Here is a 17,948-nt window from a genome sequence, read left to right as displayed (position 1 = left end):
GAGCTCAGGCCCCCGAAGTCAGAGCCATTCATTCCCGTACCCGTACACAACCCTCCCAGAGGGGCTCACTCTGTAACGTGCCAGCTCTATTTTCATCACAAACTGCTCAATTCCAGTTGGTCCCAAGCTCGTGCAATGATCAAGCTAGCCTATGCTCCCACATGTGGATCCAACCCCCCCCCAAGCCTCATCATCTGCGCACCAGCTCAGATGTGGGTGCCTGTGGGAGGGGGCGGCTGAACCTCAGATTCTTCTCACCAGCTCTGTCAAAGCCAACTGCCTCCCTCCCCCACCATCCCCTCATGTCCAGACTCCAAGTCCTCGACCTAACCGTGTGTTGCTAAAACACGTCCACAGCAAAGAAGTACAAATATGCACCCCATTTGTCTTTGGAACCAGATGTCTGAAAAGCTCCCTTGACAAAAGAGCTGCCACAAATAATACACTCATTTACTACTCAGGAAACACACTCCTTTCATTGAAAAGTGGTGACATTAAATTGAACCAGCTCCCAGTACTGCCCCGAATTGTTCTCACTATGCCTGTGGCTCAGAGGATCGGATCCAGAAAACACATACTGGAACCCAGAGGCTTCCAGGACTCCCCCTTAAAATAAAAAAAAATCAGTCTTGCATTCTTTCTGAATTTGTCTCACTTTAGGTTATGTCTCTATGCAAAATGTTTTATTGATTTAACCTGATAAAAACCCAACAGCCCTTTAACCGCTGGCCGAGATTAAGCAGGCAGTCCCGGGGGGTTGCCACTGACATCAAAGATCTCTTGAGGAAGACAGAAGTCCAAAAAGGAAGTGGTAGAAACTGTGATCGAAAGAGCATGATGTTCACGAACCTCCCCAGTTAGGAAAGTTATTCACAAAAGTGCAGGTTCTCAAGAAGTTTCTCAAGAAACAAAGACTGGGTCCTTCCAGGAACCTCAAAATTACCTGTGGAAGTGACAGCTTGACTTGCTGTCAGTGGGTTTCTCTGATCATGGCAGCCACAGGCTGAGATCCCTGGTTCTTGGAAGAAGGAGCCACGTTCCAGACTGGCTCTGGTGCCAGCTTTCTTTGGGACTCTTGGGTACCATTAAAGCTGGGGTCCAGTTTTCTTATCTCCAAAAGGGCTAGGATAGTAGGGTGTGTGCTGCATGCCTTTAATCTCAGCACTCAGAAGGCTGAGGCAGGACGATTGTATGCTCAAGGCCAGCCTGGGTTAGGTGAGACATTGACTTGAAAAAAATAGGCTGAGTGGGGTTGGGGGTGAACCAGAGAACCTGAGGTTCCTTTCTTCCTTTGTTCTAAAAGGCTGTGATTCTTACAAGAAAAGGTCAAAACTAGGGTCAGGAAGCTAGGGTGGTGGTTACGGGTTCTTGCTTTCAAAGGCTGCTGCCCTGGGTTCAGTTCCCTGGTGCCCACGTAAACCAGGTGTATGAAGTGTCACAAGCACCTGGGGTTCGGGTGCAATGGCAAGAAGCCCTGGGGTGATCCTTTCTCTCTGTCTCTGCCTGTGCCTGCCAATAAACAAAAGATATTAAAAAAAAAAAAAAAAAGAAAATGTCAAGACCACAAATCAATTTTGTATTGCAACGGGGTTCAGAGAGTGTGTGGTATGGGAACCGGGGCCGTCACCATGTTGTAGGCATGTGACCTACAGTGCCCACCAAGTTCCTTCACCATGAAAGGACACAAGGTGGCATCTACAGCAAATATTGTATGGCCAGCTATGAATGAAGTCCTAGTTGGAGTAATGTAAACAACTAATCGAGTTGCACACACGTTTGTATGCCTAGATTGGACCTCTAATGTAGAAACACACACTCTTGTATGCATAGATTACACCTGTACCTGTAATGTATATACACACACTCTTGTATGACTTCATTGTACTTGTACCTGTAATCTAGATACACATGCTCTTCCCTTTCCCTGACCCAGTCTTTTTTCTTATTTTTAAAATATTTTATTTGTGTTTATTTATTTGACAGAGAAAGAGGGAGAGAGAGAGAGAGAGAGAGAATGGGCACACCAAGGCCTCCAACCACTATAGACAAACTCTAGATGCATGCGCCCCCTTGTGCATCTGGCTAATGTGGGTCCTGGAGAATCGACCCTGGGTCCTTTGGCTTTGCAGGCAAATGCCTTAACAGCTAAGCCATCCCTGCAGCCCTGCTTTTTTTTTTTAAATTGATTAATTTATTTGAGAGAAAGAGGCATATAGAGAAATTGGGCGAGCCAGGGCCTTCAGCCGCTGCAAATGAACTTCAGATACATGCATCACCTTGTGCATCTGGCTTACATGGGTCCTGAGGAATCGAACATGGGTACTTTGGCTTTTCAGACAAGCGCCTTAACCACTAAGCCATCTCTCTGGTCCCTTAGCATTATTCTTCATCTGACCCATGCAGACTCTGAGAAAAAGTGACTCCACAAAAAGTGCTGAGTCATCTTGAGCTGCCATTTATAGTATGTCATCCTCAGACTCTTGTTAATATCCCATTACAGGTGAGAAAAGCAGGGGTATTAGAGCAGAAAATGGTCGCAAATCCCTCACCACTCAATTCTCACTTGTACCCTATCAGTTCCTGGGGTAGGAGTTTAAACAATGGTATTATTTACAACACACATGTTCTAAGATTTACCAACAACAACAAAAGAAGCAGTTGTAGTGAGGAAAAAGTGTATTTCACAGTCATTATAAAAGTACATAATATTTAATAATCGTGACATAAATATAATCCTTACTATGGCCAGATCATACAACTAAAGGGACTCTTCCTCCTGGACTTCATACAATGACAGTTTGGCCATCTCTGCCAGTAGCTACAGGCTGACTTGAAATTACAGGCATGGACTGATGAAGGACAGTCATGGGTCAAACAGACAATACACTTTGTACTTACTAAAAGGATAGTCAAGTTTTCCATATAAATATAATAAAATAATAAAGAATTTAATGTTTCTTTTCGCACTCAGGTTCATAAATTGGTCAGGTGCTTGCACATACACACCAAAAACACAGGTTGTCTCCCTTCCCTTCCCCGCTTCACCTCTCACTGGGTCCACCGTACCTCTGAGTTCAGAGTCAAGTTACTGATGGCAATATGGTCAGCTTAGTGGTATAACATCTGCTGCTGCCCTTGAAGCATGCAGAGAAAGGGAGACACGTTCTCCGTGAACTAACCGCGGCACAGAAACGCGCACATTTGCGAGGAAAGTGAAATGCAAGAGAGACAGAAGGGGCTATAAAACGATCACAACACGTAGGCACGCATCCTGCCAACTTGCAGAATGGGACAGCTGCAGTTGGAAGTCATCTTTCAAACAGGGAGTCTTCAACCATCACAAACCAAATGTCACATCAAATGGAGAGAAGGTCTGCTAGATGATTCTCCTCTCTGCCTCAAAAGTTCCGTTTTTTATGTTAAGTTCTGGGGCTGGTCAGAAGCCACGCAAGGAAGTAACAGCAGAAGCTGGGAGACTGCCTTCCTCTAAATCTACCCTAGGGCTGGGGTGATTCCAGGTCTTGCCAACGTCAACCTGGACTAGGGCACCTCAGTGGTGTCCCGGGTCAGATAAAGATGTGTCCTCTTCTTCTTCTTCAGTCAGGGATGTGAGGGTCCAAAGGATGTCTCCACTGGTAAATACAAATGGTGTCGATGCAGCTCATCCCTCACTGGCTTCTGGGAAGTGCAGGCTGGCTTTGTGAATTTAAGGGAATGGACCAAGATGAGTACTGTACCATGACCACAACTGTGGTCACATCTGCATTAATGCAAAGTTGGGAGATTCTATCAGCCATCTCCTAAGCAAACTGCTACCCAACCTGTGCCAATCCTTCCCTTTCTTACAATTCTGCAGGTCCTCTATCAAGTGCCAGGATCCAAGATCCACGAAGAGATGGTCTCCATTAAGCTTTAGCTGGACATGGGTCAGAAAACACTGGGCTCCACGAAAAATAAAAAAACACACACACAGGGACGGCACAGTCACAAAACTGGAAATGCATCTTTGGTTCAATCTCGGGGCAAATGTGTGGAAACATGATGTGGGCTGAGAGCCTGGCTTTGGGGCACACTGCTTTCCTTGTGGAAGAACCTAGGAAGTTCTGGATCACAGTCCCAGCAGGCAAGCCTGTCTGCAGCTCATAGCAAACCACCCGAGCACCTGCCTCAGGCTGCGCAAGAGGCAGTGCCAACTTCTTGTCACCAGAATTCTACTCCAACCATCCTTTCTCTCCTCCTACAGAACCAACTGGAACCATGTCCGGTGCCTCCCAGAAGTTTCCAGGCTCTGCTGATAGGATTGTATAAACACAGAGTGGCTGGGCTCCTGCTCCTGTTGCAGGCTGCTGCGGTCTACTGCCACTAAAAATACCATCCAGGTCAGCATTTTAGGCCATCTGATCTGCATGTATCCTCTCAGAAAAATATGAATTGGGTAGAACTGCCTTTCATCTGTTTTTTATCTATCTGACTATCCGCGTTCTTTTAAAAAAAATTATTGTTTCGATCCAGGAATGGTGGTACTTGTAGTCCAAGCACTTTGAAGGCTGAGGCAGGAGGATTATGAGTTTGACTCCAGTTACTTAGTGAGACCCTGCATTGCAGAAAAAAAAATAAAATAAAGAAAAATCTCTTTGAGCAAGTTCATTCAACTATCAGCAAATTTCAACCAAAAAAATTTTTTTTAAAATTCTGTCGAAACCTCACTCAGTCTTTGATATTTCATCTGGGCCCTCACTGTGTGGTTCCTTCTTTGTCTGAGGCCCCATCCCGTCTTCCTCTAGTGTCCCTGGGGCCCAGTACTCCTGCTTGGCTACAGGCACTCACTGTTAGGAGAAGGAGGGCTGTTTCCCTCTGCTGAGGAATCCCTAGCCTGGGTGAACGCTTTAGCAGGGCCGTTGGACCTTGTGAGATTGTGACCAAAGCTGAACCGAGCAGTCTGTGAGAAGCACGCACGTAGCACAGAGAGAAGAAAGGTCAGGTAATGATCTCTAAGCCCGAGTGGCCCAGCAGCTAGCTATGTGACTTTTAGCCTTGAGTCCAGCAGGGATCTATGAGGAGGGGCCAGGTGAGGGCTTTCCCCCATAAGCCAGCCTCACAGTGATCCCCAGCATCTCAGGGGTCTCTGAGTGAGGAGGAGGAGCTGTGCGGGCTTGGGGTCAGTAGACTTCCGTGGACTTGGACACTGAATGACAGGAGTAGATGAGACAATACGGGAGGTTCCCACGACAATGGCTGCTCACGCCCTGCTGCACGTGCGGAGCTCTGTTTCACTGCTTTCCTTCCAGAGAACCAGGTTCCACCGGCCCAGGTTAACACTGGCCCTTGATGCCATCGGCCATGTCAAAGGAGAGACCAGTGGGAGCTGCGGGTGGCAGCGGGGGCAGGCTGGCCTCCAGGGCCCTCTCTGCGGAGGGCTGCAGGCTCTGGTGCCGCTTTCTCAGCATCTGTCCGATACCCATCATGGGGAACCTTCCTCTGCTCTTCACACAGTTGGGGCTTCCCAAAGGCTGTATGAGACCGTTGCTAGGAACAGGAGGTGGGGAACACAAGCCTTCCTCTTTGGGGGGACTGTTCTTATCTTCGTGAGCAAAGGAGACCAGTGTGGGATGCAGAGGTGTCTGGAGAGGTGATGTGCTTCCAGACAGCAGCCCCGGGGAGAGTGTCCTCTCGCTGGAATTCCTGCGAGCCAAGCTCACGGGGGAGTTCAGGATCCTGTAGTGATGGGAAGGGGAGAGCAGTTCTATGTGGTCATCACGGTCCACGGACTCAAAGGAGCGCACCATGTCCAGCATCAAGGGGTCTTCCTTGGGGAGGATGCTGGAGCTTCCCGACCCCTGCTGATGAGGCTCTAGTTTCTTTACAATCCTGGGGGTCCGAGGAGGGGGGACCGGGATGAACTCCATGGAAGACGAGGCCACACAACTGGAATCGGAGGTCTTGCGGAAAATGCTGCGGCAGCTGAAGGAATCTGTAGGCCAAGAAAACAAGCCGTGAAGACAGACCCCAGGAACGACACGCAGGGGGCAACAGTGACGTGGGGGGGGGGTCACAGGAGAAAACCGGAAGCACATGGCTCTGGTGACTGGGAGAGAAGTCAGCCACCATGCATGCCTGGCGTCTCCGCAGAAGACCGGCCATCTTTCTAAGATGCAGGGGACAGAAGGTAAGACAAGATGTCCCAGCTTAACATCTGCTCTTCTTCAATTCCTTAAAATTCTAGACTGTCAAAGAGCCTCTGAATAAAAAGGCTCATATACTTCACAGGACATCCATTAAACTCCTGAAAGCACATTGAGTCTGACTTACTCACTCATACATCTGGTCCTCCAACTGCCGACCCTGGAAAGGCAATGTCCCTTAGGAACTTTTTAAAAATAAAATTTATCATGGAAAAAATATATATATATATTGCAGAAAATTTACCACTGTAACTATTCTTCAATATATATTTCAACCAAGTATATTCGTGTGGTTAGACAATCAATTTGCACAGCTATTTTCATCCTGCAGCTATGACTGTCTCTCACGCCCCTTTCTCCTCTCTGCCACCTCCATGAGCCTGACCACTGCGGCAATGTCACAGTTGTGGTTTGAATGGGCCACATATGTTTGAACACTTAGCCCATAGCTGGTGGTGGCGCTTGGGAAAGTTGGGGTATCTTTAAAAGGAGAGGGAGCCTTGCTGGAGGAAGTGGATCACTGGAAGCAGGCCTTGGGATTTGATGGCTGGGGGCTCACTTCCTGGTCACTCACTGCTTCCTTGCTAGGGATGCAGTGTAACCAGCTGGCCTCCATGGCTCCCCTGCCACGATAGAAAGTGTCCCCATGAAAAACTGTAAGCCAGAGTGAAACCTTTCCTTCCTTAAGCGGCTTCCTGTCAGGCATCTGGTCATGTAAGTGGAGTCAGAGCATTTCTGTTCCCTGGTGACCAGGTCATTTCACTCAGCATCATGGGCCTCCAGGTTCACCGATGCCAGGGTTCCTTTTTTTTTTTAAAGATCTCTCAGGAGGTCAATGGGACCTTACCCATTTCTGAACAGGGCAGTTTGCCTACATGGTTAAGGCAACCAGCCAGTGCTCAGAGTTTCCATCTCAAGCTGGCACAGACCAGGATCCAGGTTCACAGGCTGTACCAGAAGAGAGAGGGTCAACCCCTGCTGATCTGGAGCTGGGGGAAATGAAGCCGAGGTCGTGTGGAATAAGTTTTGTCTCCGGTTCCTTTCGCTGTGTGACATTTCACAGGCTTCCTCACGGGCCAGCTGCAGAAGCAACCTGCTGCCCGTTGGAAGTCACTTCAGGAGCAGCCAGGGCACTGTGAATCCTCCTTTGCCTACATACATAGATACCCAGACATGGAAATAAATCTCCTCAGGCAGCAGATGCCTGCAATCCAACGGCAGAAAAGAACTAAAATTTCATTAGTGGCTAACGTCTCCAGCGCTCCAGCTGGCTCGTGAGCATCGCCTTCTCTCAGAGGTCGGCTGTGTTCCTCTGCACTGAGGAAGGCAGGGTGCTTCAGGCAATGCAGGGACAATGCTGACATCTGGGAGTGTCACCAAGTACCCAGCATGCCTGAGTTCACCTCAGATGACCACAGCCTTCTCAGAACCTCGGTCTCAAACAAAGAGGTTGGATGCTGTGACCTCCCACAGCTTTCAGTAACAAGAGCTCTCGTCTGCCTCCTGGTTCCAGACAAGCACACTCCTGCTCTCATGTCCCCTCCCCTGACAGCTCTCCAGTGTGTGTCAAACTTGAGCCAAACCAGGGAGAGACTGACATTTATCAGCTATCTATGATGGACTCAATTTGGAATCAAGGGAGGAGCCTACTACCTACACATCTAATTTCATCCACCCAGTGGCTCCAAAAGCTAGGGAGACTATCACCACTGACAGACCCAGTGAAGATCTTTGGCTCACAACAACCAGTATTTGAACTTGGGTCTGAGTACCCTAGCCTCACCCCAGAACCCAGACTCAGCCACACTCCAGTTCTGCATTCACAAGGGCCACATTTCTAGGGAAGGCTTAAGTGAAACCATGCCCGGATGTACGCTGCGTCCTCTGCCCAGATCTCTATTCTTGCACCCTAATGTCTCTGTCTCTGGTACCACAATACCGTGTACCCCCGTCTCTGCTCCTGCTATGTTCTGTGTACTTTAAACTCTGTGACTAAAATTCCATGTATTCTAATCTCTCTTCCTATAATGCCATTCCATGTACCCCAACTTCTGCTCATATAATACACCCTAGCCCCTGTTCTTACAAAACCACATACCCCAACCTATGCTCCCATAATAGCTTACACCCTTATCTCTGCTCCTAAAATTCCACATACCCCAGCTTCTCTCCCAAGCCCATGCATTCCATTCTTTGCTCCTGTCATCCTGTATGCCCCAATCTGCTTCAATGATGCCACCAGACCCCGTCTGACTTTACAAATCCCTCCTGCACGGGTGGCTGACATCCCACTGTTAATGCATCTCCCCTTGCCCCACATATATTAACGCCCACTCAGCCGCCCCCCAGCGAGGGTGGCACAGCTCAACAGAAGTGGCTACCCGAAAGGCCCCCCATCGCTGACCCACCTTTGTCAGGGAAGCCTGACTTGGAGGCCTTCCGATCTCTCAACAGGGCCTTGGTGTTCTGAATGTGTGTCATGAGGGAGGCTGAGGGCTGTTTGTGGGAGGGCAGGTTCTTATCCAACTTCTTAGAAAACGGTCGATGAAGAAAATCCCCTCTTTTTTCTTGCTCTTTGGGCTTCTCATCCTTCAAATCAGGAGGAAAAAAAAAAAAAAAAAAAAAAAACACTCAGGCACACAGGAGAACCTGCCATGCAATTCCCTTTCCCAAAGTCACCCTGATAGCCTGATCAAAGAAATGCCAGCCTTTGGATGCCGTGCGCTGTCCACTGTGTTGAACGAGGGGAAAGCTGAGGCCCAGCCAATGCTCTGGGGAGCCCGTGTCCCTCTGCCTGGAAGCACATTAGGCCTGGACTGTCCCTAGTTCACTTGCACCGTACTGTGTCAAAATGGTCCGCCCTGGGGGCGAGGGCGGTCAGGTGTTGAGGAACCAGCCAATGAGGACTTCAGGAGACGGTCTGTACATTTAAAGGGCTGGCATCCAGGCTCCAAGGCCGAGACAGGCAGATTTCACCACCAAGACCAGCCTGAGTTACACAGGAAGACTGGGATGATGGTTAACCTTGCCCTTCAACTTGACCTGACCGAAGCATGAAGAGGATTCGTAAAGCACACTTCTGGGACATACTCAGAGGTCATTAGATCATGACTGCTCTAATCCAGTCAATGGCTTAGTCCATTGAGGGATTTGAAATCTGAGTAGACTATGGGCAGTGGGTGAGCCTGTGAAAGGAGGGGCTTGGTTAGAGGAGCCAGCGGCAGGGGTGTCCTTGGCAGTAGACTCTGCCCTGGTCCCGCCCGGTCACTCAGTCTTCTGCTTTCCAACACGTGACCTGTTGTGCTGTGCTCTTCCCGCCACGAGGGAAGGAAACCTCTGAGAATGTGAGCAAAATCATTGCTCCTCAAGGTTGTTTCTCCTGGGTCCCAACAATGAAGGAACCTGACTGACTAACAAACCCTCTCTCTCAAAATAACAAGAAAGTACTCAATTAGTGAATGAAAAAAATAAATGAACATAATACTGCCCTGAGGTCCCAACCACAACAATGGCATTGAAACTTGACAGGGTAGCTCGGCATTAGACCCCTATGTCAGGTCGAGGTCTTGACAAAACTCCACAGGGCTCTGAACAGATGTGGGTGTATTTCTGGCCCTTTCCACCCTCTCTAGGCATGGGGACACTTACTTGGGATTCTAAAACTCACATGTATGCAGCCATTATTTTTGCTGTAGATTTTATCTTTCTAAAACCAGATTATAATCTCTCTGGTGGTAGTGTGCTTGATTATTTAATATGTCTTCAACCCCACAGCCTCTGGCAGCAAGCCAGGCACTTAGAGAAGGCATAATAAATGGCTACGGGTAGGGAAGAGGGAGGGCTGGTGGAAACTGAACTGAATTAAAATTAATTGAGTTCAAGTTTCTGGGAAGGGTGATGCCACTAAGCAGCTGCAGGAGAAATCTGTTCTCTGGGCCTGAAGGCTGCACTGATGTTTACTGTTAAATGCAGGCAGGCCACAGCTCTCCACATTTTACCTTGAACTTGAAGAGTGTTTGCAATTCAAGGGAGTTCATCTATTTTTCATTTGTGAGCCGTGAAGCTTCTCAAGGAAACATGTCACTGCACTTTCAGAAAGGCACTCTTTTCAACAAGGGGGCTCGACGCCTTTGCGGAGAGGAGCTCACTAGGGCCGCCTCTTGAGGGGGGCAGAAAGAGCAGCAGGGAAGAAGTGGCAAGTGGGGGTGCTGGGCCTTCAGAGCCACTTCCGGGCCAGCAGCTTTAGGGGAAGGGGGTGTGTGTGTCGATCTCAGCCAGCGGAGGGAGAGGTGAGACGGAAAGAGAGCCGAAGCCCCCACGCAATCTTTCCTGGGGCACCTCAGCAGTCACCACAGTCTCTATGAAAATAGAGGTGACTTAAGTCAGCAGGAACCAGTCTTCAGAATGAACCAACGCCACGATCCCGTGAGTGGGTTGGTCATCACAGGCTCCTCATAAAAGGATGAGTTTGGGAACATTTTTCTGTCTCTCAAGCATGCCTTCTACCACTTGATGCCTCTCGTCACGTTATGAGGCAGCAAAAAGGCCATCCCTAGCTGCGGGCACCAAGTTGTTCAGACTTCCCTGCATCCAGAAATACAAGAAAATCTCTATTCCTCCCAAGTTACCCAGTATCAAGTATTCTATTATAGCAGCAGAAAATGCACTCCAACACTCAGCCAGCTACACAGGGGACCCTGTGCTCCAGGCAAGTCACCTGGTCAAGATGAACAGGGGACTGTCACAAGTCTGCATTGTTTTCTGTGCCTTTGTTTCCATGAAACACAAACAGGCTATCTTCCACCCTCTTTAAGGCAAAGGAGAACACACACCACACACACACACACACACACACACACACACACACACACACACACACACACCACCACCACACTACAGCCCTGCCAAGCATGCAATGGACGTGTCTGGTCTGTGCTGAAAAGTATAGCTGAAAAGAATGTTTTTCTTTTGTTCAGTTTTCCTTCCTTCCTCCTCTTCCTCCTTCCTTCCTTCTCCTCCTTCCTTTTGCCTCCCCTACTTCCCTTCCTTCCTCACTCTCTGTTTTTAATGCTAACTCATCATTACTACACCAACAATTTAAATAAGAAAAAAAAAACAACTAAACACACTTTTGTGGTCTATGTTAAAACAACACTTGATAGAGAAGATCAAATGGCACTCTTCTTTTTAGAACAAATTTTCAAGAATGATGAGCAAATGCTCCTCTAGGCTGAGTGTAGACCCTGAGGTACAGTGTGAGGTCAACCCAGCTTCTATCCAAACCTTCTTAGAGCCTCAAGAGCATAAGGACTAAGTTACCACATTTCTGGGGCTCGCCACCCCAGAGAGGGAAGTATATAAGATGTGTGTTTGCTATGGAAGGAGACCAAGGTTGGCCTGTAAGACTAAATGTTCCTGTAATCAATGGAGGGGCCCTTGGCAACAAGCAGAGAGCCTTCCATCGGAAAAGAAAAGGAGAAATTCACCCACAGAACCAAAAATTCCAGGCAGCCATCCTAGTATATCCCCTCGGCCTCCCAGAACATGCTTCTCAGGCCGATTAGAATCCGTGGTTTCATAGGGATCAGTTTATAGGGAGCAGTCAAGAACTCCTCCTGACCATTCTGTGAGGGGACAACTCTGGGTCAGTCCACGCAGAGCAGCCAGCATTCTGAGGCGATCTGTTTCCGCTAGCTGGCCCCTCTGCTCTTCCGGTACATGCCACGCAATATACATGATGGCTCAATGACACCTTCCACTGGCATGGCCTAATTTCTCCAAAAGAACTCTTCCTAGGGAGCAGGATGCTAAAACTTCATATGTAAGAAAATCATCTATAGAGAGACTAACCACACACCTCCATGCAGGCAGGCACCCCATCCGCCAATACTGCCTCCCATAGAGACATGGCTTCTTAGATTGGCCCTGGCCAGGCTTCTCAGTGGGCATGAGGGCTCAAAGACCCAGTAGAGGAATTCAAGTTCTCGGCTCTACGCACCTCTGCCTTGTACCTGACCCTCATAGTGCAGTATCGCACCCTCGTCAGATCACTGAAGGGATCACGTGAGATCAGATGCAGGCAGCCTCTTAATTTCTCTCAAGCATTTCCACTCAGTAGGGGCACACATGAACAATTTTTAAAACTTCACATTAAAAACTATGTGTGTGTGAGCACATGTCTGTCTGCACGTGTGGAGGCCAGAGATTGATGTCGGGTATCTTCTTCAATTGCACTCCATCTTATTTTTTTTATTAATTTTTTTGTTGTTGTTTTTTGGGGGGTTTCACTCTAGTCCAGGCTGCCCTGGAATTCACTATGTAGTCTCAGGATGGCCTGGAACTCACGGCAATCCTCCTACCTCTGCTTCCCGAGTGCTGGGATTAAAGGCGTGTGCCGCCACGCCCCGCGACTCTTCATCTTATTTTTGAGACAGGGCCTCTCATGAGACCCAGAGCCTGTCAATTGTGCTAGACTAACAAATCAGCAAGCCCTAAGGGTTCTCCTGCTTCCACCTCCCTGGCCCTGGGATTCCCAGAACACAGTGCCACAGCCAGCTTTTTTTAGAGAATCGAATTCAGGTCCTCAAGCTTGTACAACAAGCACTTTACCTGATGAACCATCTCCACAACTCCAAACTGGACATCTCAAATATATACACACACACACACACACACACACACACACACACATATGTATATAGATATGTATATATATATGTGACCTCCATAATGAATTATCTGCCCCAAACTCCTTAATGTCTTGTATCATTAGATGGAAGAGAGAAAGTGGCTCGGGATGAAGAAGGTATTGTTCACTTCAGTAGCCAGTGAGACAGGTAGACCAAGTCCTTGGTCTCTGAGTTCCAGAGAGCTGGTCACACTTCGACCGCTTCCCTATGGCTGTGCCAGTGAGGGCATATGACAGACAATGCAGCACAACTCCACAGTCCTAGAGCCCCGGGGGCACCAGCCATAGTCGTAGGCTGGCAGTTGAGAGATCTAAAATCAATTCCTGGCAACACTGGTGGATGGGGTGCCTGCCTGCGGACAGCCAGGTGATTAGACCCTCTGTAGATTGTTTTCCGTTACCTATGGAGATTTAGCATCCTGCTCCCTTGGAAAGTTCTTTCGGAGAAAATAGGCCAGGCCAATGGAAGGTGTTGGGATCTTAGGCGACTTACTTCACCATAAGGGAAGTGTGTCCCTACCTGTTACCAAAAGTATGGGTCCTTGGGCTAGAGAGATGGCTTAGCAGTTAAGGCAGTTGCCTGCAAAGCCAAAGGACCCGGGTTTGATTCCCCAGGACCCACATATGCCAGATGCACAAACTGGTGCATGTGTTTGGAGTCTATCAAAAAGAGGGAGGGAGGGAACTGGAGAAATGGTTTAGCAGCCAAGGTGCTTGCCCGAGAAGCCTAAGAACCCATGTTTGACTCTCCAGATCCCACATAAGCCAGACACACAAAGGTGAGGCAAGTGCAAGGTCACACATGCCCACTAGGTGTTTGCTTGCAGTGGCTGAGGCCCCGGCATGACAATTCTCTCTTCTCTCTCTCTCTCTAGCTGTCTTTAAAATAAAATTTTTTTAAAAAGTGTGGGTCCTTCCCAGTTGTGAGAGGATAAACAAAAATCTCCTCTGCATCTGCTCCATTGTCAGAGCAGCAAGCACACTGCCTTAACAAGGATGGATGCTCCAATCCCCCACCGCCCCAGGCAAGAGAAAGAACTGATCCCTGGGAAACTGGCCTCTCCCCTCATTGACTGAGGTAGAGAATGATTCTGACAGAGGAGTAGCCCTGGGAATTGAGGGCCGCCCAAGCTGCCGTTTCCCTTGGGGAAACTCCATTAAATCCCATTCACTGGGCACACTTCTGGGGCTTGCTTGTTAGCCTGATGATTAAGTCGTCTCCTGCAGCTGTCCCGAGTTATCAGAAGCTGGTGCCAACCACTCCCAACCTAGAGGGCACAGAAGCCAGGTGTGGTTTTTTGTTTTTTTTGTTTTTTTGTTTTTGTTTTGGTTAGTTTAAGTTCCTAGCTACTCATTATGAAAGGGAAAGCTTGATTTTGCTGGAGAAAAAGAAAGAAAGAAAGAACAAGAGAAAGAGAGAGAAAGAAAGAACACCAACCTATAAATTCTTAAAAGAGGGGTTGATTCATATATGGGGCCACAGAGCCAGGAAACCCTGGACTATTGCGCACCCCATTTCTCATGCAGGAGGAGACAGAAATGCAAAGGTGTGTGGTCACAGCAAAGACCCTCAAACAGTCAACTGATCACAGAAAAAAACCAAAATTATAGGAGGGAACTGTGATCAACTCCCTCATGATGGGACTCCATGTGTTTTAATTCAGGGTGAGAAAAATGAGGGGCAGGTGCAGGGTCCGGCTTCTGGGGCAGAGACTGGCTGGCCTTAGGGTCACATACAGTAGTTAATTCCATGTGTCAGCTGGCTAGGCCATGCTATCCAGTGTTTAGTCAAACACAAGCCTAGATGTTACCACAAAGATGACTCTTGTATATTTGGCATTTATGTCAGCCAGTGGTGGGTAAGGTAGATTATCCTCCTTAATGTGCTAGAGCCCATCAGATCAGTTAATAGCCTTATAAACCCATATAAACATGCATATATGCACACACACACATACACCACATATGCAAAAAGGAAAAAAAAAACAGAACAAAGGGCTCCATCTGTCTACAAATCTATCTATCCATCCATCTATCATCCATCCTTCTGTAAATATGTTTGTGTATGAGAGAGGGGATGTGTCTGTGCCTCTGGAGACCCCCGCCCCCAAGTTCTTACCTGCACAGCATGGAACTCAAAGTCTCTTGTCCAGGTGTCCAGGGAGGCCTGTGGAAAAGCACCAGTTTTCAACAATTCACGAAACCGCATCTATTGCACATTCATTAAGCTCTACCCCCCGCGATTTCCCCCACTGCTCTGACTGAAAATTATTCATTCAATGTTTAGAGATGAAGAATTCAAATCCCCAAATCATTGTGCAAGCAGGCAGCAGATGTCCTAATTCATGGGCTGAATAGTTAAACTTCTTATCAAAAGCTAAGATTCCTCACAGAGGGGTGGTTGACCAGCAACAACCACCTACTCAATGTGTTTCTCTCCCGGGAAAGACACCTGTGGAAACAGTACCCATCTCAAGATCCAGAGGCCACACAGCATCTGGAGAGTTCTCCCAGAGTCTTCTCCCAGCCTCTCTGTCCCCAAAGTAGGTGCCATGCTAATTTCTACCGGCAGAGACTGACCTGATTCCATTCTTCATTCTAGAAAACCACATGGATAAAAATGAACGTTTTGAAGATTTACTTATAAACATACAGCCCCTTTTTTGAGTTGAACGGTATTCTCTCAAAATTTGCCTGTTGAAGCTGGGTGTGGTGGTGCACGCCTTTAATCCCAGCACTTGGGAAGCAGAGAGGTAGGTGGATCGCCCTGAGTTCGAGGCCACCTAAGATTACATAGTGAATTCCAGGTCATCCTGGGCTAGAGTGAGACCTTGCCTCGAAAAAACAAAACAAACAAACAAAAAATTTGCGTGTTGAAATTCCAGCCCCCCACCCCACCTCAGAAGGTGACCTTATTTGGAATTGTGTCTTTACAGAGTTATAAATAACCTTACTAGGCTGGACCCTCATGCAATACGGCTGGTGCCCTCCCGAAAAGAGGAAGTTGAGATACAGATGTGCACACAGAATGCCGTGGGAGAGGCAGCAGTGATTTCTCTAAAGACGAGGGAGGCCACAGATCTCCGGCAGCCACCAGAAGCTGAGGGAGGCTTGGAGCAATCCTCCCTTCTAGCCCTCAGGTGGAACCAGCCCCAAGACACCTTGACCTGGAATGCCTGAGACCTCTAAAACCGTGAGAGGTTTACAGATTTCTGCCTGCTGCGGAATTTGTTACAAGAGCCAGATGAGACTAAGCCCGTCCCCCGCTGGCCTCTGCACAGGGTGCCCTCAAACCCCAACCTGACTCTGCATCGCAGAGAAAGCCTCCCACGTTCTGTGAAAATAGAAAATCACTGTTCTTTAGCAGCCCTTCAACAAAAATGTATCATTTGGGCTGGAGAGATGGCTTAATGGTTAAGCGCTTGCCTGTGAAGCCTAAGGATCCCAGTTCAAGGCTCGGTTCCCCAGGTCCCACGTTAGCCAGATGCACAAGGGGGCACACACATCTGGAGTTCGTTTGCAATGGCTGGAGGCCCTGGCGCGCCCATTCTCTCTCTCTCTATCTGCCTCTTTCTCTCTCTCTCTGTCTGTCGCTTTCAAATAAATAAATAAAAACTTTAAAAAATATTTTTAAAATGTGTCATTTTCTTTCCCTTTTTCTTTTCTTCTTTTTTTTTTTTTTGCAGGGGTGGGGGATTTTGTATTTATTTAACAGACACTGAAGTGGCACTTGCTATAGGTGCCAGCCAACAACTTGCAACAATGAGGTCACATAGCTAGGTGGTGGGAGGGCCAGGCTTTCAATCTAGGTCTGGTATCAATTCCTGTTCTGCTTTTCAGAATGTCACTTTTATTGTGATAGAAGTTAGACTGAGATGGGCGTGGTGGCGCACGCCTTTAATCCCAGCACTTGGGAGGCAGAGGTAGGAAGATTGCCGTGAGTCGAGGCCACCCTGAGACTCCATAGTGAATTTCAGGTCAGCCTGGACCAGAATGAAACCCTACCTTGAAAAACCAAAAAAAAAAAAAAAAAAAAAGTAGACTGCCGGCCATGGTTTGGCCAACCACACCGAGATTAGATAGACTCCAGACACACCTAGAACAGGCCTCCTCTACAGAAGCACAATAAGCCTTCCTCCCTCCGACCCCCCTCTTTGGCCAATATAACATTATTAAAAGAATTTTTTTCTGCTTAATACAATCAATTTTTCTCCTTTCCTAATTTGGCAGAGAAATTAACTATAATCGTTCCATTTAATTACAATGTAAAAATACTTAAGGAAGATTTAAGAACAACCATCTTTTACCCAGGTTGGAATAACAACCCCAGACCTGTGTCCCAATAGTTAATGCATATGGTGCATTTGCATTAAGAATGCTGTGTGCATGTTCCTGTGCACGCAGGTGCCATGTGTGTGCACATGCGTGTGGAGGCCGGAGGACAACCTTGGGTGCCATCCTTAGGAACACCATCGGCCTCCTTTGAGAGCTTGTTTAGGGGTTCTAGCAGGGGGGTGCAGCTACTCACATACCCTTGACCAAAGACGGGTCCTCCTCTATTTGGGGAAGGTTGTCCTCTTTGACCGAGTACGCAGCTTCGGGAGGGATGCACAAGGAGCGGTGAGGGAGGAAGGGGACACCCGCCTAGGCAGCCAGCTCAGCCGAATCAACCCTGGCAGTCAATGGGGTGACTGATGTCACAGCCAGATCGCCCTCACTTCCATCCACCTCCTTTGAGACAGGCTCTCTCACTGGCCTGGAACTTTGCCAATTAGGCTAGACTGGCTGGTCGGCAAGCCTCAGGGAGCCTCTCCTGTGTTCACCTGCCCAGCACTGGGATTGCGGGTGCACACCACCGTGCCTGGCATTTTTACATGAGTTCTGGGGGATCGGACTGAGGTCCTCATGCTTACAAGACAAGTGCCTTACCCACCGAGCCATCTCCCCAGCCCCAAGGTTGTCTCCAATAGTTTAAAAACTGTTGACTGGCCTTCTACGCCCACGGTCCCACAGGGTCCCTTGGACAGAAGTATTGGCGTTTTCAGGTGAGATGCATCTCCTGCATTTACAAGTATGTT

The 17,948-nt window shown here is 48.2% G+C and overlaps 1 protein-coding gene across 2 annotated transcripts in view; it reads right to left on the bottom strand.

Moving 5' to 3' along the window:
• Window positions 1–2,661: 2,661 nt before the first annotated feature.
• Window positions 2,662–17,948, bottom strand: part of Hunk (hormonally up-regulated Neu-associated kinase) — a 118,874-nt gene continuing 103,587 nt past the window's right edge. For both annotated transcript variants that reach the window (XM_045150341.1, XM_045150342.1), the window contains exons 9-11: window positions 14,990–15,037; window positions 8,591–8,771; window positions 2,662–5,971 (exon numbers count right to left, since the gene is read on the bottom strand). In XM_045150341.1, coding sequence (XP_045006276.1) covers window positions 5,313–5,971; window positions 8,591–8,771; window positions 14,990–15,037 — 888 coding nt within the window. In that variant the 3' untranslated portion in view covers window positions 2,662–5,312. The remainder of the gene's footprint in view (window positions 5,972–8,590; window positions 8,772–14,989; window positions 15,038–17,948) is intronic.

This window comes from Jaculus jaculus, chromosome 5 (genome assembly GCF_020740685.1).
Source record: "Jaculus jaculus isolate mJacJac1 chromosome 5, mJacJac1.mat.Y.cur, whole genome shotgun sequence".
In the NCBI taxonomy this organism is placed as follows: Eukaryota; Metazoa; Chordata; class Mammalia; order Rodentia; family Dipodidae; genus Jaculus; species Jaculus jaculus.
Note: the sequence above shows the minus strand (reverse complement) of the source record. Positions and strands in the feature narration are given on the sequence as shown.